We start from the raw sequence: 21275 nt of genomic DNA on the forward strand, positions 1-21275 counted from the left end.
ATTTGAGAAATCTGTGGGACAGAAGACGACACTGAGCTTGCAGGCATTTTGTGCTGCCTGCCGCAGAGCAGTGCGAGATGTGGCTCTGCATCTCCAGGTAAATGGCAAGACTTGACTGTTAATCTTGTGTGAAAATCAGCACTGGCGAGGAGCAGATGGGAGATCATTTTTAATCATTTGTTTTGTTGTTTTTTTCAGTATGGAGAATCTTCTCAGCAAGTCAGTAGCTGAAACTGCTTTGTAGCTTTATTTCAAAAGATACGTACTGTCTGCTTGTGAAACTATTCTCTGAAGTGCAATGTGTATTGGTAATGATGTGGTTTTAAATAATTTTGTAGTTTGGTGTTGCTTAGAATACAAGCAGGTGGGGAGAAAACCCCTTAAGAGCAGGATAGATTTCTGTTAAAAAATGCTACCTTATAGGGGCATAAAATACATAATAAGAAGGTATTTCTTTCATCAAAAATATTGGAAATTTCTAAATGCATTTCATTTTGGCAAATGTAATTTTTTTAATATTGTTTTGTAAGATATTAGGATAACCAAGGAAAAATCCCACAACAATTGAACTTGTTTAAAATGAAAGCCTTTGGGATATTTTATTTTACAGAAGAAAAGTTTAGGACATGACCAGATATGGTCATCTTGAGATTCTGGAAATTCAAAAAACTCTACAGTTCAGAAATTCTGCTATTTGTTTTACCGTAATTGTTAATGTATTTTATATTCAACAATGACAGTAGATCAATGAACTTCCCTTTTTGCTGTTATTTTTTTTTTCTTGGTTGGTTTTAAAATATTTACTAAATGCTGAACTCTGGGCTGAATTTGTGATATTCTTCAGGATTGCATTTTCACCAATAGTTTTTTATTTCCTTGTATCTAAATTCAACTTAACAGGGGTATATTACTATCAAACTTCTGCAGTGTAGTTGAAATACAACACAGACGCAGAAGCAAAAAGACCGTGCTGTTTCTAAGATGTTTGCTTACAAGTAATAGCATAGGGTGCGCCTTAGTGGGTTTGATCAATCTCTTCTAGTGTTCATGTTGTGCACAGACTGGAACATCGAATAGGAATGAGTTGCAGAAGTTTCCAAGACAGTCTGTGACTGCCTGTGATCCACAGAGAACTAAAAGGTGAAATTCTCCTGGCTTCTTGGTTTTAAGCTACTGTTCACAAAATAGGAGAGTTGATATATACAGTTCTTCCTAAAATATTTCTCTTGCCAGTGGCAGGGGTGTTTGCCATGGGAGAATACTCTTTTGCCAGGGGAAAGGAGAAATTACTTGTGTTGTAGGTGAAGAAAGTCCCACCCAACCTATTTTTCTGATTAAGTGCAATTCTCACAATGGAAGGATTTGGGAATGTGTGTGCTGATACATTTGGAGTCCAAACAGCTATCACTTGGAAGAAAATACCATTGCTGCTCATAAGCAACTAATCAAAAGCCAAACACTTCCAGAAAAGAAGCATGAAGACAAATCTGGGGTAGTGCTATGTTTAAACACATGCAGTAGGATTGAATACATCACAGATGAAGCAATAGTAAATTGATCCATTGCATCTATGGAAAGATACCAATAAAACAAAATGTCACTATTCAAGTTTTGAATATTAGGAATCCAGCCATCGTTGTCCCAGGTGGACTCCGTTTCACTATAGAGCCCTGTAGCAATTCAAAGGACACTTTCTCCCCCTTCTCCATTTCTGCCATAGCAAAAGTAGTCATGGTGTTTCCATTTGGTGTTTTCCTCTGACTGCTCGAGAGGGTTCTTTTGTACCCACGGCTAAAGGAGAGTTGTCCTAATGCTGGTCCTGAACTAAACTCCACGGAGATGACAAACAGGTAGACACCTTTATGTGGTGCTTTAAAGTAGCCATGTTCAGGGAAATAGCTGTTTCCATAATTGAGGTAAGTTTCATTAAACCTCAGAGTTTTTTCTTTATCCTTTCCTTCTGAGAATCCCACATGGAATGCCACCAATGAGTCTGAAAAAGAAAAGAACAGGATTTTAGCAGTGAGCACTGTTGTCTCCCAAGGATCATCAGAGTGGGAGGAAGGATGAAACCCTGTCGGTCTCATTTCTGTATGCTTCTTTGTAGAGCTAAATGCATAAAGTGAGTATGTGTCTGGGATTAGATCAAATGGTTCCCTGGAAATATCTGAACCACTACTCTTAGAAAAGTAAAAGGCTGAGACTATCCAGGAAAAAAAAATGCTGTCTTAAAAATAGTTAGTTTGAAATACATTCTCTGCTTTTTAAGTCTTAACAACAGTTTTGCAGCACAGATGTGCCTGAAAGGACTGATTTTTTCTCTGTTATATGCCCATAACAAGGACTACAATCATAAAAGCCAGGGCTTAATCTGTGGTGGTTGTAATTACCAGGTGCTTATGACCACATGTGCCTGGGGAAAGGCAATTGGACAGACACAGCAAAGTGTAAGCTGAAAACTTGTCCCTGAAGCTCAGCTGTTAGAGTGTGCTCTCTGGTCAGTCCTCCCTGTTCTGCTTGTGTGAATTCTAGCAGTTCACTTAATGTATCTGCACATTAGGCAGGATTTGGTGCTTTAAGTATACTCCTTCCAGACTCAAATAGCAGAGGAAAAAGAAATATGACCAGGAAGCCTAGCACTCCCCATCAGCTGTAAAAGAGAAAACTGCTACTACATTAACATGAGCATCTACAAACAAAAGATGTAAATAATGGAAGAATTTCTCCCTCCAGCATCCCACAAGATACGGAAAGGTCTCACAATTAATATGCCATGTGTGTAGCACTTAGAGCAGGACCCAGAAAGAAGCTACCTGTACATCAGCACATAAAAGAAAAGAACTCACCCTTTTCCAAAAGTTCTGTCTGCACTGCATTTCTTCCATTTATCATTTGCATATTTTCTCTGTGTTTCTCAGGCTTTTTCTTGTCTCTTTGCTTGCCTTGACCTTTCTGTTGCCCTCTCACTTTTCTGGTCATCATAGACTGAATCTTTGTAACATCCAGACTTATATTTGAGGCAACTAATTCTTCATTGCTTCCAAATAGCTTTTTAAAAATCAGCAGATGTTCCTCCAGCTTCCACTTGAGAGTTGCTAAATCTGCTGAGAGAATTTCCACAGAAATGTTGAGTGGCTCAATTATATTTGCTATTGTATGATTGCAGCAGAGATTCATGTTGGTTCTGGATTCATGCATCTTGATTGCCAGGCTCAGGTGTTTGATATCATTCTTCAGAGTCATGATATCATTATAAGTTGAGCTATCCAAGGAGTCATCTTTTGCAGCCTCATAGTTAGGTTCCATATGTTCTACGATGCTGCGTTGACTGCTAACTTCATCTAGAGTAGAGGATGTTTGTGTTTCTTCTTTGTGATGCTTAGGAGATGTACGAGCATGGTGATTATTCTGTTGATATCTCTCCAGGAGATGAAATCTCTTCATAAGGGATTCTAAAGTAATGTTTTGTTCTTGGAGTTTATCTGAGATATGTCTGAGAGATTCCTGCACTTGAGATACTGATAATATTAGGATATTAGGATCATCTTCAAACAAGACTTCCATAAATTCTTCTCCTAGTAAAGCTTCCAGTGCTGCTTCATGGCGCATGGCGTCTTCCAAAAGAGAACCAAATGAACTGTTGAGATACTTGATGTGTCGATGAATTTCTTCATCTTTCTTTTTCAAGAAACCTATGTCTTCTGAAAAAGCCGTAACTTGCGACTGAAGCTGTCTGTTTTCTTCTTGACGGAGATTAAGGGACTGATGGATAGATGGAAAAGCTGAGGAGAGCTCTTCAATTTCATTCCTCAAGAGATCTCTGAAAACTGACTCTAAGTGCTTCATCTCCTTTAAGCTTCTTTGGGTACCTTCAAGGGAGTACGTGGTATTCTTTAAATCTTCTTCCAGTACATCGGTGTCAGAAGATACCCTCTGGCAATTACATTCCTCCATGTACCTCAACAGATCTGAATAGTTTTCCCGAAGATTTGAGAGAGTATCGTTGAGCTCTGATATCTGCCTTTCCATTGCCGCTTTGTTTTCTTCCATAATAAGAGATTTCTCCATTAAAGTTATTGTAAGATCTTCTGGCCTATACTTTGAGATATTTTTTTTTAACTCCTTAAACCACCTCTCTAAAACTGCAATATTCTGAAAGGCCACATCTGACTCCATGTAAAGTTCTTTAAGCTGCTTTGCGTGCCCTGCCAGAATGTCATTTATTTGTCTGATGGTTAACTGGGTATTTTCATCTTTGGGACCATGATGTGAGGAGAGGTCTGTTAAATTGTTTTTCAAAGTCTCAAATTTATTTTCAAGATTGTTTTGCTCTTGTTTCATGTTTGCTATGCTGTTGTTCACAGCTAAGAAATGGAACTGGTGTAACTTGTGAAACTTCTTGAGCTTTGTGTCAGTATCTGCCTTGATCATGGTGAGATTATAGTGAATACTCGCCTGCTGCATTTGCAATTGGTTCTCTACATCTCTTTTCACCTGATCAACTTTCACTATGTTTTCTTGAACTTTTGATTCAAACTTAGTTCCCAGCTCCTGGAATTCCTTCTTGGGCACAGTGTTCTCTTGGAATCTTTCTATGCTTCTCTTGTTGGCTTCCACGTCATGGGACAGGTTTCTTACCATGTTCGAGAGGTTCTGTAAGCTTCTGTTGAAGCTTGCCCACATTGGGTTAAAATGTTTCCTTAGAAAATTCTCCACATGAGGAAACAAAACTTGCTGCAGAAGCCTTTCCTGTAGATCTGTTAACACAGTTTAGGAAAAAAAAAAAAACCCTCATTAAATTTAAATTCTGCTTTTGGAACGCTTCTTAATCTGGCCAGGGTAATTCAAGTGTGTATTTTTTCTATAGTAACTGCCATCTTACACCCCAAATTCTGACCAAAACCAAAAGCCTGATTTTAAATCGAGGTTATTGTGAAGCACATTGTGTCATTGAGTTTGCAGACAATAACTTAGGTATTGACTGCCACATTTAAGTCATAAAAATACTGCATTTTGAAGACCCTGGACAAGCAGTTTTGTATGTGGCTGCAACTGCCCATTTTCACAACAGTCCTTAGCTGGTGGGCTCTTGCTTGTTTGACTGTCTCATAATGTTCTTTTTCTGATGCTTTCTACAGTGCACCTTCTACTTCACAAAGTTATACAGCATCTTAGCAGCTGAATATTCCAGGCCAGAACTAAATAACTTGAAAAATCTGTGAAGTATTTGTACTAGATGTGAATTATACTAAGGCTTGACTTCTAACTTTAATGTTCAAACCTCAGTGCCTTGAAGTTCGCTGAGGAAAATAGTCTGTATCATTAGAAAATATTTCTCTGCACCAGTGGCTCACATTTGTAGGTCAAATGCACTATCTCTTTTTTTTTTTTTTTTTCCCACAGCAGGAATAATGTTCCAGAGAAAGGCTGGATATTACTTTTTTTTTTACAGAAATCAGTCTGATATTCTGCACATCAGAGTATATAGCATGAATATGAAAAAAGAACAAAAAACAAACCTAAACTCTGCATCCCCATAGAAAAGAAGAAGCTGTAGAAGCAGAACAGTAAGCTAACAAATTTGAAGTAAAAGCAACCTCTTTATTCTGTGCTTAAGTCATATTCTGAAATTCCAGAAAAGCGCAAAGGAATCTGCCTTGCATCTCATTTCCCATTTCAAGTTACTCTATAATTTGGTTCATTAATTTGTCTTGGAATTGCATCCATTTTTACTCTCTTTAGAAAGAACCAGCAAACCAAGGAGTATCAGGGCCTTTCTGTTCTCCAGTTTTTCTCTCTGGTCTGCGTGGTTTTACAGGGCCTTTTGTCAGGCCGATAATTCTGCATCAGACCTCTCACCTGAATTGCTCTGGTTCACTTCTAACACCATGCTTGTACCGTTGTTCTCAAATATTCTCTGTAAGTCACCTAAGTTGCTGACTGCTTGATGAATATCACTTTGAAGATCATCCAGTAATGCCTCATGATTTTGAATGACTTCCAACATTTCTCTTGAATCCACAGGTGTTGACACTAATCACAAGATTAAAAAAACAAAGTAATGCAACAGAGTGCAGTGACCAGGTGACAGGTATTCCTACAAGACCTCTGAGAACACCTGTGTACCTTTTGCTCTGAAAATTTTGCACTGACATTTAGGTTGTTTGTTGATTTATAGCACCTAAATTCATTATTTCTTTGCAAAGATTTTCTTTTCAACAGTGATGAAAACCTAATATATTTAAACATTAACAGAAGGACATCGGCTGTGCTAGCCATGAGGTCATTAAAATGCTCTTCACTTAAAATCTCCCCACACCATCAAAATGTTCTGGAATAATAACTCCTTTCAAGCCAATTGACTGAAAAGTTTAACAACCTAGAATAAAAGGACAGCAGGGAAGAGCAATTGTGGTGCTTCACTAAGGAATCAGGAGCATAGAGTGTGTCATATCTGACTCTTGCTGAGGGGCCCTTTAACTGATGTTATTCTAAATAAATACCTGCTATTTTGAGCTGTAGATTTCAAAGTGTACACTAGGAGTTGCAGAAACTGGTTTATCCCAACTGTGCCACCCTGGGGACCTCTTACCCTTCAAGATTACTTTTGACATTTAAATCTAATGTTTTATAGACTTCAGTCCTGTAAAGCAACTGCATATTCATTCAGTGCTGAGAGTATAATGTAAAGAAGACTCTGTTTCAGGGCTGCAATACTACCCTAAAGCCAACTGCTAGAAGATAACTTGATAGCACTGCAGGCCACACCATTTCCCAGAGGGTAAGTCCTTTTTGGACACTTAGATTGGTAGGACAGAGTGCCCGAGATATGAATCTTGGTACCTCATAATAATAATAATAATAATAATAATAATAATAATAATAATCTCAAAGCTACTGGGGAGCTACTCAAAAATAGCATTTTTAATAGATTGTTTTTCTGCTAAGATTTGTGAGCATGTTGTGCAGAGCAAGGGGTTAAACGTCCGTGCCACTGTCCCGGCTGGCATTCTCACTGGGTATCGCTGGTGACCAGCCAGCATACGACTTTGAAACTTTAGAATGCTTTGTCTAGAGCATTCATGTGCTGTTATACCAAAAGCCGTCGTTTACGCCCTTAAATGTAGTTGTGTAAAAACTTTCCCAAAGAATGCCTTCACTAGAGATACTGTCCATAGCTTAGCATGTTAAAATTGCAGCTAAAAAATACATCTCTTTTTCTCATCAGTGACTGAGAGGTAAAAGAATGGCAAGCAAAATAACTTCAATCACATACTGTGGTTTGAGAACTCCTCTTCTTCTTGTCCTTCATTTTGATTTTCTGGCACCAGAATAAAATCAGGATCTGCAATTAAGATATAATACATCTGTGATGATGTTTTAGATGTAGAAACTACTAGTTTAGCAAGACAATGCAGGGCAATTTCACGTGTAGCATAACTGAGGTGGAGACAGGCTGCTGCATTACAGGTTTCTTAGGGAAAGAACATCTTGTCTGGAGAAATTACTTTGCTAACGGTATGGCACTAGCATACAACATTGCATAAATGATAATGCTATGTAGTAGGGGTGTTTTTTTTAACGTACACTGAGTTATTTCTCCTAATAAGTGAGTCTGTTGCAAATATGTGTGTTGTTTGCTTGTGGTTTTGTTTTTTGTTTTTCCTGGGGGATCCTGTCAAAAGATCTGAAAATTCCTCTTCCGTGTTCTGCAGTTACCTGAACTTTCTAATGGCACCAGCTCCAGTGACTGATGCTGTACAAATGAGGAGATGAAGATGGAGAAAGCTGGTTTTGGTCAACAAGTGTAACGAAGGAAGAGGCTAAACTAAAAGCACTGTATTTGGTAATATCCTTCCAACTTTATAAATGAAGGTCTGGCTTGGGCACCACCTAAAAGACAAATATGTCAAGAAAAGCTAAACCTACAGAGATAAAAACAGAAACTCCCTTTTTATCCAGGGAGTCTCTTTGGGTAGGTGAGTTAGACGAAGACTGTGTGAAAATTTTCACATGACTGACTTTTTTGTCATGGTTGCCTTAATCACTACAGGGAATTACCTTTTATCCATTTAAATTCTCAGGGAAGAGGCAGCGCTGCGGGCTGGAGAGCAAGGGCTGTCTGGCTTGCTTGGGCTTGGATATGTTGTAATTTCCCTAGCCAGGTAACTTCATCCTGTAAACTGGCCATAGAGACGTTTCACATACTGGTGTTGCTTTCTGGTGTCACCAGTTTCTGTGTGGAATTAGGCATTCCTGGATGGACTTGTACATCTGACAGGCCCCAGGGAAACAAATACCTTTATCCATGTGTAAAGATTACAAAGGTGCTACTAAGAGAAGAAGTAGCTAATGCTGTTAGCTACTAATTGCAGCTAAGTACAACTACTCCTTGTTTCAAGGTATTAGTGATTTGGGGCATAGCAGACCAAAGAAAGTAAGGCAGCCATTCTCAAAAAAAAAAAAAAAAAGGAAAACCAAACAGGCAATCATTTCTTGCCACTGTGACTAGCATTTAGTTATTGATTCTCACACATGTTCTCTAGCTTTCCTTACCATGCTGTTCACAGTCTTTGCCAATAAATCCAGGGCAGCATTTCCACTGCAAAGACTTCAAAACCTTCTGTTTCACTTGATAGACTGGCTTCAGAGCGGTCCTGTACCTGGGGAGTAAGGGTCTGGGCATTAGATTGCAACTTATAGTCAGCTGGCATCACTCGGGGTAAATTGACTGACTCTAGCAGCAGTCTGGTGCCAAGTGTCTCCTAGATGACTAACGCAAAACACAGTTAAGAAATGCATCGTAAACTGTGTCACTGCTGCTTAGTAAAACATTGAGGCCATCCACAGCAGTTTTGCTGTTCTCCAGGAGAGAGATTTTCCAAACATGCAGGCACTGATCTGACTCGAGTCTGAGAAATGTCACAGATGGCAAATTTATGTAACACTCAGAAATGCAACTGTAATGTTTATTGTAATAGATTCTTTGGCAATCAAGTGTGGAGTGAGCTTTTACTTCTGTAATATTCCAATGAGTTGTAGAGAAAGTGTTGTTTTTAACAGATACTCAAAAATGTCACTGACACCTAGGAGGATACAAATTTGTGAAAAACTCCACTAGAAATACTCATGAAACTTTAATGTCCAGACAAAGAGAAATTAATTTGTATTAACAAATAACAAAAGCATTGTTGTTATCAGTTTGACTGCATAGACGTGAAAACATGTAGGTGAGTATTACATGTTATTTCGTTTCAGAAGGGTATTGTGATTCAACGCCTCCCAGCTTTAAACACAGATCAGTCCTGGTACCTTCAGGTACACTGTTGGCTTTCACCAGTACTCTTTGGGCAGCCAGTCCTTCTGCAAGAGAGAGCAATTGGGCAACCGCACGTCTCCAATTTCTGCCATGAAGTGGTCTCACAGATGGCCACAGGCAGAACTTTTTAAAGTTATATGTGTATATTATGACCTGAAAATAATAGGAAAGGTATGTTATCTGTTTTTTTCTGCATAAATGTGGAAAGATTTGGGAAATCACTTAATCACCGTGTACCCCTGTACTTTATGGCTCGGAAAGACAGTTGTTTGCACAGGTTACTTAAATGCCTCTTACATTAGGTATGTGAATCAGATCCTATATCATTTTGGTATTAAATTGAGTAGGTGCTTTAATTATTTTTAAAATGTGTCATTAAATAATTTTGAATGTCATGTAGATGCTTCAGAGAAAATTATGTTGCCTTCATTGGTTTTATTTAGGATACTTACATGATCTTCTGGCAGTCTGGTGCTCCATTTAGACAGGGCTGTTGGGAGTTGATTATGTACTTCTCCTTCATGCAGGCTTCTATGTATGTTACCAGGCGGGACTGCGTGAAGGAACACCAGTTCCTAGTGGAAGAAAGACATGGGAAAGGAATTTGAAGTAGGTCTTTTGAAGTATCTGCTTGTAACAGTGCCGAAGAAGAAATGCAGAAAGGCCTTCAAATTTTTTTTTTTTTTTCAGCTGGATGATGAGGAAAGTGGAAAATGCTTGCTAGCTTCTCCCTCCACTCCCAGTTCTTTTGTTTTCATTTGGGATGTTTATCGGGGTTTGTTACAGAAGGGTTGATTGTCTGAACTTTGATGCATTAGTTCCATTTCCAGTCCTTTCATTTAGCAAGAGAAATTTCCATCTCATGATAACCTGCAGGTTAATGTCATTTTAAATGTCAAATTGCCTTTCTTGGCATGTTGCCATTTCAGATGCCTAATGACTGACTCATCAGGTCGAGGCAGACTGCTTCTGAAAACTTAATCCTACATAAACTCCATTAATAATCAGTGCCTTCCTAAGTATTACTTCTTCAAGATAATGTAGTGACTGATTGAACTTCATTCATTGGACTGGCTTTGAAATAATTTCTCCCATCACCTGCAGGAAAATAATATTGGAAATATGAGGGTGGTTTTCTTGAGTTTTAATTTTATGCTTATAGCAAGGACACATGAGTCTTACTAGTCTGGTAAGTTTTCCGATTCAGAAATGTATAGGCATCTGTTTATCCCAGAGTGTAGATGAGCCTCTTCCTTTTCAAAAGTTTGAAGTCAAGAAATGGAAGTGTGTTGTTGGTTGAAGTTTGATGGTTAAAATCCAAGATCACAAGTGACAGGAAGTAAGTAGTAATGACTAGAATGGGAAATGGAAAAAATAGCATCTGATTAATTAGTAATTGCAATTACTGTTCATAAACTATGTGTGTATTCAACAGATTGTTTCAGAAAGTGTGTTTACAGAAGTTCACCAGTTAAACACTGAAGGACTCTATGAGTAGGATCCTGTAGAGAAGGGATGTGACAGCTATGGAAAAAGAAGCTATAGGGAGACAAGTAGTCTCTGCCCTCTCACTGTTTAACTCTGGCCACAAAACCTTCAGAGGAAGAGTCACTGAACCAGCAATTGCATTTTACAGACAACTTGTCTTAAAGACAGTCCAGGGCCTTGTGTTTCACACAAGTTTGGCTCCATGTCCCGCCTGTAGTAGGAGGGCACCTGCCACAGTTATTTCCAATACAGTGTGTGCATGCAGAGCCACTAGGAAGTTGCCACATACCCACTTAACAACATACAGATGTTAAAATGTGCTAATCCTCTTCCTTATGGAAAAGGTGGGGTTGAGCAGTTCAGAGAGAGAAATGAAAAAATATATACCACTTGCACTGTTTTAGCCAATGCAACTTAACTTTCCACAGTGTCTCTATACAGACAGGTCCAAACAGGCTGCCAGGTTAGGAGGTAACCTGACTGGTTCCTGTCCTGCGAAATGGAAGCAGGCGTTTGTGTTTGTTCTTCTTTTCAAATGAAGGTGCAGTTTTTGAGGAATAAGGGTCTTACACTGACTCTGGCAGCTCAGCCTCTGTGGTTTAGGCTTGGAATTGGTGACCTTCCGCAGCCTGTGCCAGCTCCAGACAGGCTGCAAAGGGCTCCATCTTCCCCAGTGACCCATGAAATCCAGCTCTGCCTTTGCAGCAGAACCTGCAGCTCCTTCAAACGTCCCTTGATGCTCGCTGGCATGGGGCTGTTAGCTATTCTGAACTGAAATACCCGACTCCACAGTTCCAATCACAGTCTTGTTTTCCAGATGGGAAGACTGGCATGAATTCATTTCCAAAGGGGTTTGAGACCTCACAGTAAAACACCTGCAGAGGAAACAGTTCTCTAATTTTCCTGAAATTAGCTGTCCTGGTTGAAGACCACTTGAACCTTAAAAACTGAGCTACCTTTATGTTAGATGTCCATGTGACAGGTATATTAGCAATGACAAGAACTGGTCATTATAGTGTTTTGGTTTGAATATTTTTTTTAACATTGTTCTTCCTGTACTGCTGCTGGCAATTCAGTACCCAAAAGTTTGTTGCTGGACAGTTTAAATGCCCAAGAGTAAACCTGATAAGTGACAAGGTGCTATTTTCACGTGATTTGCATTTTTCTCTCTGGCAGCTCTAGGGCTCTGCTGTTCTATCTCCAGTAAAACAGCATGCGGTATAGTTGCAGCCATTGCTATGAGCCTTAGAGCTTGCTGATATCAACATATGCAGCATATCTGCTTTAATGAAGCCTGGAGAAAAATTAGAAATCCTATTATGTACTGTCATGAATACTATTGAATTCCTTTCCTTTAAGAAATCAACACAAGTTTCTCAGAACAAAAGTAATATCAGGCCTTACGCAGAACTGATCATGTTATTTGGGGTATTTGGAGAGATCAGGGGGCCTTTGTACTCCATGAGTTTGTCTCAGCTTGTGTTAAAACGGAGTGGAGCGTTGTGTGGGGGAGAGAGCCGTGTCTGGTGAAGAACAGCTGAACTTGAAGCAGTATATTTTTAAATGGGAAGACAGGAACCAAATCTCTGATAATCAGCATATATGGAAAAAGTTTGCCTCTCTGAGAGAGTTGCAGAAACAATGGGGAACTGAGTCCAACACAAAAGCAGAAGCTGTGGCTGCCGTGACCGGGCAGTTGGGAGAATGGGGGGAAGCTGGAAAGCACGGCAGGAAAGGGCACACAGCCTGGGCTAGCTGGGAACATTTCACAGGGCTTGCTGGGACACAGACAGCCTTCTTGCTTCCCTGTTTCTTAATGAAAACATAATTCTGATTTCAGCGAGCACCCGTGCAAGCAAAACTCTTCATCTCTTAGAAGCAGGGGCAGGAATCTGGCAAAGCCTACAGCACTGGGAAGGCTGAACAGGAAAGCAGTTGTCTGCAGCCTAGGCTGGGACTGAAAGCCAAAACAGCTCTTTTTGTGAGCTGTAGTTTTAAGGCCTTTGCAAGTGACTGGGTGAATTTTTGTGCCTGTTATCAATGGGAGTCTTGTTTCCTATGGGACTGAACCAGAGGACAAATCCTCAAGTTTTTATTAACTCATTACTCTTGGAGAGTCAAACACTCTGCTTGTGTCACCAAGCAGTTCAGTTGAAGCCAGCAGACTGACACACATGCTCTGGCTGATGCCTGCCTTCAAGATGTGCCTGTGTCTGCCAGGCTTTCTAAATCAGCCTCCATTGCTGGTCAGTGGGAGGGGACTAACTCTGAAACAGAGACCTGATCTGTGCTTGTCTTTAGGCTGCCCTCTCTCCCGTGCCCAGCAAGCCAGAGCTGGGGAGTGGCTTTTCTCCCCTCAGATCCTCTCTGCTGTTTTTCTGGGCAATACAGTGACCGAGTGCTGCTGCTGGAGCTCGCTGGCATCGGTGCTAGGTGTAGTATCTTGGATCTGCCCATGGGATGCCTGCCAGACCCAGGCATTCAGCGTGGAAACCTCCTTTAAAATAGAATTCTTTGGCTTTAGTGTTTTGTTCTTTCCTAATGAAAATAATCCACGCCCCATGAATCATCATCTGGGCTGATTTGTTTTTCCCACCATACACAGCTCCCAAACAAGTCCTTTGAGTCATGTAAGCCACACAAATCTAAACCAAATGTTTACATGCATCAGCTCGTGTGCGAGCAAGGATGTGGTGTTGTGTGACTGTGGCTACTTTTGCTATATTGCACATGTAAATGTGCACACACATTTAATAGAAAAGATGAGGATTACTTTTCAAAACCTGTTAATGTGTTGGAGGTATGTGGTGGGCTTCCCACTTGCAGGAAGGGGCAACATTATATCAGAAATTGAATTAATGGCTGATCCCAATTTGACGCCTACTTTGGACAGTTATTAGCATTACGCAGAATGAATACCATGAAGAAAAGGGAGTTTGATATACTCTCAATAAAAGCTTCTGTTAATGGTGGTCACATTTTCTTATGTCCATTTTTCTTTAGTGTCTGCTCACTAGTTCTTTCTCACTTGATCTTAAAAGCTTATTTGTGGAGCTGGATGGCTACATAATATCATGTTTTGATCACAAAAGCTTTTAGGGGTTCTGAGTTCCATGAAGCTTATCAAAATTTATTCTCTCATCGTATAAGTGAATAAGGTCTGTCTTTCCCATCTGTAATGAGCTGCAATATAGATACATGTGCCAAAGATGAAGCTTTTATTGCAGTATTTTTGCACATCTTGTCAAATGCTTCCTTTAAGGAAACTTTACTATCTGTAACTAAAAATACTTAACTGTATTAAACTTGAGGGAAAATATGTCATTCTTTGATGTAATGTGGAACAATGGGAAGACTTAGAAAGGCTTGATCTAAAGTTCAATGAGGTGAGCAGAAGTTGTTCCGCTGGCTCCAGTGAGCTCTGACTCAGTCTATGAAGTTTCAAAGAGCTGCTCTTGCACAAATAGCGCTTTCTTTATTCAGCTGATTTCTGGAACACAGCAGCTTTGTGTTCTGCTTCTGTATTTTTTTCCCCTGCTTTGTAATTATGTCACTTCATTCACTGAATATATAACAAACTTAACACCCTCTGCTTTTATTCTCTTTAATGGTTTCCTTTTGATTCAAGCTTCTGCTGCCAAGGAGAGTGAGGAGTAGAAAGGAGTTGCTCATGTGAGGAGAGCAGAAGGGCTTTCTCTCCACTCTGGTGAATTTACCATTCACATTGTTTATCACAATACTGTGAGTTACAGCAACATGTGAGGGAACCCTAGTAAATCCAGGGCTACTGATGTTTAATTTGTTCATTTGCTTTTCTTTTTTTTACATTCCAAGCAAAATAATATTTAATTTTTTTTTTTTTTTTTTTAAATCCAGGGAAAAAAGGTATCTGAATAATTTTCTTTGCTAGACTAGGTGCTTTTTTTTTCCCTAAGCTTTCCTCTAATCTGGTTATACAACAGAGTCTTTACATGCATCTGTTCACTTTTACCTTTTTTGAGGCAAGTGTATTCTTTTGTCTGAGATGAAATATATCTCATGACAAAGCATTTTCTATTTAAATAAGATTCAATGAATTTGTTTTAGCTTAAGCTCCTTTTATTTGAACCTTTAAGGTCTTTAAACTAAAAACTGATCTTACAATGATTTTTTTCTTATGTTGGAGACTACTTCTGCTTTTACAGAAATACTGCACAATGCATGTAGTTCTATCTCTGCTTCTAGCACTTGGTTGGGCCACCCTATAAGAAAAGAAAACCCCCACAACCAGGGGATAAAGTGAGAGGCAGTAATTATCACTCTGCTCAAATGAACACAGGGTAGTCTCTTTCTTCATACACTGCTACACCAACAATCGCAGCATGATAGTGAGTGTGAGTTATGTCCACCAGCTCAGCTAGGTACTTACATGCTTTATTTTTCTTAGTTACATGTTCTCGTGATTGGCTCTGCAATGCATAATTTTAGACACTTCCAAGGTCAGTGGAATTTTTGCCTGAACAGAAGCTTCATGACTTCAGGCTGTTGTTTTTCCATAAGTTTTGTTATTCCTTTGGCTGCACAACTGGGTTGTCCTTCACATCAGTTTCCTCAGCTTTCTATTCTCAAGGAAGCCAGTTTCTATAATTACTTGGGAAACTCCTGTCCAGCCATTCCTGTGCCTACAACTGACAAAGGGCAAAACTTTCAGGTCCATCACACTTTCCTTTTCTATACTATGCAAAAAGCACCAGATATGCAATAATTGGTGCTACAAGATGACAATAGAGGACCATGTTCTTCTAATTTAATCAAATGATTTTGCACTAACTTACACGGAATGACTCCACGTTTATACCAGTTGAAGCAGAATTAGCTATGGAATAATCTGTTTTCTGTTTTTCCGTCAAAGTTCTTACTGGCAAGCAAAAGTAGCCTCAATAAAACAGAGGTAAAATATCACATTTAAATTGATCTAAACTAGGACTATGCATGTCAGTTTTAAGACAGACTTATCTTTTTATTAGTTATGGAAAGCCGAAGGTATTCAGGCATTGAAAAAGGTGCTGGCTCTCCAAAGGGAACATGGTGTGCCGCTGGGTTTTTAATTAGCAGACAGGGACTAATTGCTGATAGTCTAGCAGGGAATTCTTCATCTCTTTCCAAGCAGCCAGCAGCTGTGTATTACAATCAGACAGCAGAAACTCATTTCTCTGTCTTTACCTTGGGAGGAGCAGAGCTCTGTCTCAGGGAGGATCTGGGATCCTCCTATGACTTATCCCACAAACCACCCTGGTTTTCACTGGGGTTTAAGTAGACTAATTGATTTCTGGTTTTCCTTAATGAGCTGGGCTGAAAAGAGTGGCAGTGGTAATTTCAAACATATGGATTTCCATACAGTGCTGGAAGTCTTCCAGAGCCCTGAGCAATGCTGCTTGAATGCCACTTTTATTCCAACAGTAGAGCCAGTTGGTCTGTTACCAGCTGGGACTTGTCCTGCAGAATGTCCTAAAGACTTAGTGCAGTGAAGGCTTTCTGAGCAAATCCAGTCCTGAACCTGGAGCCTTACTGGGAGCAGCAGCTCCAGAGAAAGGAGGCTGTTGTACAAGCTATTTCAGAGACGTAAATGCAGGAGGTTTTTCCTCTTCACAAAGCATCACAGCCATTGCCTCATTTATATTATCCTCCCCACAGTACAAACCCTACAGCATTCTCAGATGGCACTTGGATTTCATCTTTTGATTCCTACAGACTTAATTTCACCCCTAGTACAGCACTCACTCCTTGTCAGACCTTGTCTTCAAGCAGGAACCGCAGCCACGGACCACCTGCTAGCACAGCTGTGCCGATGCCAGGGAGTAAAAAATGTGCAGGAAGACAAGCTTCCCAGACAGGGTGCACTTGGGGTGCAACGTGCACTGTTCATGTGCTGGGCATGAGTGTAATTTGGTTCCGAGTTGGCCACTGATGAGTTCAAGGGACATTGACCCTCAGGAGTATGAAGGCATCAGATCCATGTGGTAATAGTGCTGATGGTGGTTCTGTGGCTGTGCAGAAATGAGATCTCTTACTATCTGCTGAAAGAATGAATTGCTGCAGCTTGCACTAGTGCATTTTGTAACAAAGGAAATGAAATGATGCTTTGGGCACAGAGAGTTTGATAACTCCTATATTGTGTGCAGTGAAGCTGTGCCATTTGCATCAAATACACTAACGGGGAGCCACTCCCCCTGCAGCTCAGCAAGAGAGCCAAATATCGAGTGATGGGTTTGGTCAGCAGTCACTGTCTGAGGCAAAAGCTTAACTGGAGAATTTCCTGAAGTCCTGAAAGGAGCCAAGTGCCTTACTTTGATAGGAAACCATTGCTTCTGTTAATGAACTTGGCACCACGAAGGCTATTGTTGAGCGCTCAGCGGCCATTCCACTGGTTTGCAGGATGTCAGGGGTTGAAGATCGCGTTTGGCTGCATTTCATCCAAACATGTTTTATTTTAAGCACGTATTCTGTGTGCCTTTGTTGGTGAACTTCAGTATCCCATCAGCTTCCTAAGAAAGCCCCTGACTAATTTTGAAGAAATGGATGAGTCAGTGTGAAACTGGTCTTAATTAAATAAATGGATATTTTCCTGTAAAAGCAGACAAAGAAAATAAGCTATTAAGATTGAGCATTGTTCTGATTTCCCCTAGAATAAGACTGATTTGGATTTTCTCTGCTTTATCTTTACTTCAGAAGATACTTGTTCTGTATTTTCACACCCTGTACAATCAGAAAAAGAGGCCTACTTTTTTGTGGCTGTGTCAGTGCCAAATTAAAGGAAGAGGTGTGTGTTTCAGTGAGATAGCAATGTACCTGGGTAACATCAGAAAGCCTTCCTGTAATCAAGGGTGACTTCTGCCTTTGCTATTTGTAATGCAGGGGGTGGGGTTTGGTTTGTTTGATTGTTTGTTTTCTTTTTTTGCCAACACATTGTAATTGTAAGAAAAGTCCCTATAGGTGCATGTTGCTGCAGATTAAAGGGAAAGACAGAGAACCAAACCACCTGCCCAATGAGAGAGCAAATCCAAAACAGGGGCTACTTGGCAGTGATTACACGTTGGAAAGACAGAGGAGAAGGTCTGTGAGACGTTGTCATAGCTGGGGAAACCAGCTTTAATTGCTGAGTTGCTGTGCTCCTTCCCATCACACCACCACAGTCCATTTCTCCCTTACTGGGTGAGTCAACGATTTGGGGACCAACTCTGTCAGTGTGTTTACTGAGAGAGAAAGTTAAGAATAACCTCTGCTTTTTTCCTAAATTATTTTTAACCTGGAACACTGAAGTGATCTTGTTTACAGTGTTACTTGACTGACAGGTCTGGCCAACTGAGGGTACAGGCAGCTTTAGGCTTTGCTGTCAGAGATAGCATGTGGTGGAATTGCACCTTTTAGATGCTTCATTTATCTTTTGGGTTTTTTTAAATGAAATATATCCAAGCATTTGACCGGGATCTAATGAGTCATTTGACCTTACATGCTGAAATAGAAAACAGAGGATTCTGTCTGACTAGTTACTAGTCATGATAGTCTCAATTATTCAAATAACTACACTAAGAAAATTTATTTTTTTTTTTTTTAAATCTGAAAATATTTTGTAACAACTGCTATTCCTCGTACATGGGGAAAATAGCAACAGGTTGGAAAAAACACATCATTTTTATTAGAAAATGATGAGAGTCAAAATTTTGTCTTGAAGACAAAGGTTCCATGCATTTCATTTGTTTCTTTCCTAGTTCTGAAAATATTTTCTTATTTTAAAAGCAAACTAGAAGAGGGACATAGTTTGGGTAGAAAATTATTTTCCACCAGCCAGGCTCTTCGTTGTGGCACGTCTTTATGTTCCTTTATCTCTTAATTCCTGATTAACTCCTGATGCTTTTTTCCCCTGCTCTCTACTTCAGAAATAAAAGCTCTGTTCCTCAACGTTTTTTTCCAGAGCATATGTCACACTTGTAAGGAGGAAATATCAGATCCATTGTAACTACTTGTTTGTGCATAGAAGGGTATTCCACGCATACTTGAGGACTACAGGCTCTGAAGGTATATTGCCTCAACTGTTTGCAATGACTTTTAGAATCTGGAGTGCAGTTACAAGGGGATCTATGCTGTCCCCCCTTACTCACACTCTCTACCCTCACTTTTGGACACAAGTTCTCTTAAAGTCTCAAATTTCTTTCATAAGATGTGCTGGCTTCCTGGGTTTGTGTGCACTGTCTAGCAAAAGAACAAATACCTTAAAGCTACTGCCAGGCTAGATTTTGATTGTCTGTGGTCATCAAGACAGTTTTATAATTGGGAAGAATGTGATGATTTGACTCATTATGCAACTATCTCGACAAAAGGAGGAAGTATTTCTCTTCTTGGGAGGAAGTTAGGATGAGTAATAGCTGGTACTGAACACAAGCTAGTGCTGAACAAAGTTACAGAGCAAAGGAAGAAATCCCTGTTAGAATAGTATATCACAGCATCTTGCTAACCTATACATGCAACTTTTTACACCATTCAATTCTCATAGTTTTTGCAGAATCACAGAATGTCAGGGATTGGAAGGGACTTCAAAAGATCATCCAGTCCAATCCCCCTGCTGGAGCAGGAACACCCAGATGAGGTTACACAGGAAGGTGTCCAGGTGGGTTTCAATGTCTGCAGAGAAGGAGACTCCACAACCTCCCTGGGCAGCCTGTTCCACTGTCTGTCACCCTCACTGAGAAGAAATTTCTTCTCAAGTTTAAGTGGAACCTCTTGTGTTCCAGTTTGAACCCATTACCCCTTGTCCTACCGTTGGTTGTCAATTTTCAGAATGCTTTGGCATTTCAACAGGCAATCAGATGATTACCACCTTGCAGTATAAGGTGGAAGTCCTGAGTACCACTTAGGCTTTGTTTTCCTTCCTCTGACAGTGTCTGAAATGCATTAACCAGGAGTTGATGAATTAACAGTGCATGTCATTATTGAACACTACCCATCAGAAACTGGAAGTCAACACTTACAGGCCTTAGAAAATTACTTAACGTCAATGGTTGGAGGTACAGATTTGTGGGAAGATGTAGTATGAAGGACAACAGGGTTTTAATGCACTCACCATGCTACACAGAGGAGGGCAGCCTTAATTTTACATGTAGATGAGATTAGAAACAAGATTGCATACTTCAGTTTGCATGAAAGGGAAGCATGACATGAACAAGGTTTTATAGTCTGTTTCCATCTTCCTTTTTTCCTTTCCTCAAGAGGGAAGAATTCCAGGGCATGCTAAAGTGCTGAGCTGGGAACAGCACTCACTGTGCTGCTGTTTCAGCTCTCCCAAGCAGGGCTCTGCAGTACCCATCCATCAGGGCTATGAAAGATTCATTCACTGTCCTGCTTGGTTTTCATCTATTTTAAACATTTAGAGACCTACTTACATGCTCTGTAAAACTTACAGAAATCATAGTGTTTGGAAATCTTTCTAGTGAGGTACCTGCCTTTTCTACCCAGGATGGCTGCTCTTCTGCTATAGATTACCACGAGAAGCATTTCACTGTCATGAAAATCTTTTGGGGGGCTTGAATTTGTAGTCATCATCATGCTTATTTATTATAACTTGCTTTGTTCCATTTACTTTTCACTGGTTTTATTTTGCTGACAGCCTTCCATTTTTTTCCTTTACATTTACAAGGCCTAAGTCTGCAGCTGGGCACATTCTGATAATGGGCAAAGGTTATCATGATCAGCAAAAATAACCAGCATTGGTTTGTGATCAGAAAAAGTCAATAAATTAATTTCATCTAGTTTTGCTTTGCCAGAAATAGTGTTTTGTTTTATGGTGCTACAGCTGAACTGGAAAGCTTCACATTTGCCAGGTGTGTCCAGAGACCTAACCCTATTCTGCTGACTTGGACTAGACAAAAAGAAGGTCCCATCTGTGGTTTCATCCTCCACAACCGATTCAGGTTTCTGTTTCTGTAGTTAAAACATTTAAACCCCTCCTGTTTGGATATAGACTGATCCCTAAAAATCTAATATATTCTAATGAGAAACTTCTATTGAAAATAGTAGTTTTTCAACAGGATATAAAGGCATCAGGATTGCAGTACCGTTAACCGTAAGACAGACACATTGGGGTACTTACCCATTTCGGGACTGTGGGCCTGCAGCTTCAAAATCTTCTCTCTCTTCCTGATGTGAGGAGATCATACTTGAAGGGTAATCCTGAGTATCCTCCCTGAGCCCTTCTGCCTCCCAATAACTTTCTTCCTCCTGTGACGGAGGAGTCCTCTGGGGGTATGCAGAGGTCTCATAAATTCGTGGCTTGTGCACTGAACCATCATGATATCCATGATGGTATGAGTGTTTGACCAGTGTTGCCAACCCTATTGTATTACAGATGAGCAGAAGCTTCACTAGCATTGTGGGTTTTTTCCCACTCAGTTACACCTGTCTCTTGTTCTCTTCTCTGAAGCGCAGCCTGGATTAA

At 40.1% G+C, this 21275-nt stretch overlaps 1 protein-coding gene and 1 long non-coding RNA gene across 3 annotated transcripts; one reads left to right on the top strand and one right to left on the bottom strand.

The window, feature by feature from the left end:
• LOC139828541 (uncharacterized) lies at positions 1–14519 on the top strand. Its single transcript, XR_011740268.1, has 4 exons — positions 1–97; positions 199–2122; positions 7716–9928; positions 14436–14519. It is a non-coding gene; the product is annotated as an uncharacterized lncRNA (long non-coding RNA).
• Positions 1489–21269, bottom strand: MMRN2 (multimerin 2). Of its 2 annotated transcripts, XM_065843207.2 has the most exons (7): positions 20931–21269; positions 9772–9894; positions 8557–8663; positions 7277–7345; positions 5860–6033; positions 2847–4757; positions 1489–1993 (listed from the first exon to the last, which is right to left on the bottom strand). In XM_065843207.2, the coding sequence occupies exons 1-7, from the start codon at positions 21206–21208 to the stop codon at positions 1605–1607; spliced, it is 3051 nt and encodes a 1016-aa protein (XP_065699279.1). In that variant the 5' UTR covers positions 21209–21269; the 3' UTR covers positions 1489–1604. The 2 variants fall into 2 exon arrangements, with proteins under 2 accessions (XP_065699279.1, XP_071667835.1); XM_071811734.1 differs by lacking the exon at positions 5860–6033.
• Positions 21270–21275: the final 6 nt, after the last annotated feature.

This window comes from Patagioenas fasciata, chromosome 8, assembly GCF_037038585.1.
Source record: "Patagioenas fasciata isolate bPatFas1 chromosome 8, bPatFas1.hap1, whole genome shotgun sequence".
In the NCBI taxonomy this organism is placed as follows: domain Eukaryota; kingdom Metazoa; phylum Chordata; class Aves; order Columbiformes; family Columbidae; genus Patagioenas; species Patagioenas fasciata.

Coding starts and splice junctions, on each gene's coding strand:
- MMRN2 (XM_065843207.2), bottom strand. CDS start 21,208: ATGCTAGTGAAGCTTCTGCTCATCTGTAATACAATAGGGTTGGCAACA. Junction 9,895..20,930: donor GGCCCACAGTCCCGAAATGG/GTAAGTACCCCA, acceptor TTCTTCCACTAG/GAACTGGTGTTCCTTCACGC. Junction 7,346..8,556: donor CAAAGACTGTGAACAGCATG/GTAAGGAAAGCT, acceptor TCTTAATTGCAG/ATCCTGATTTTATTCTGGTG.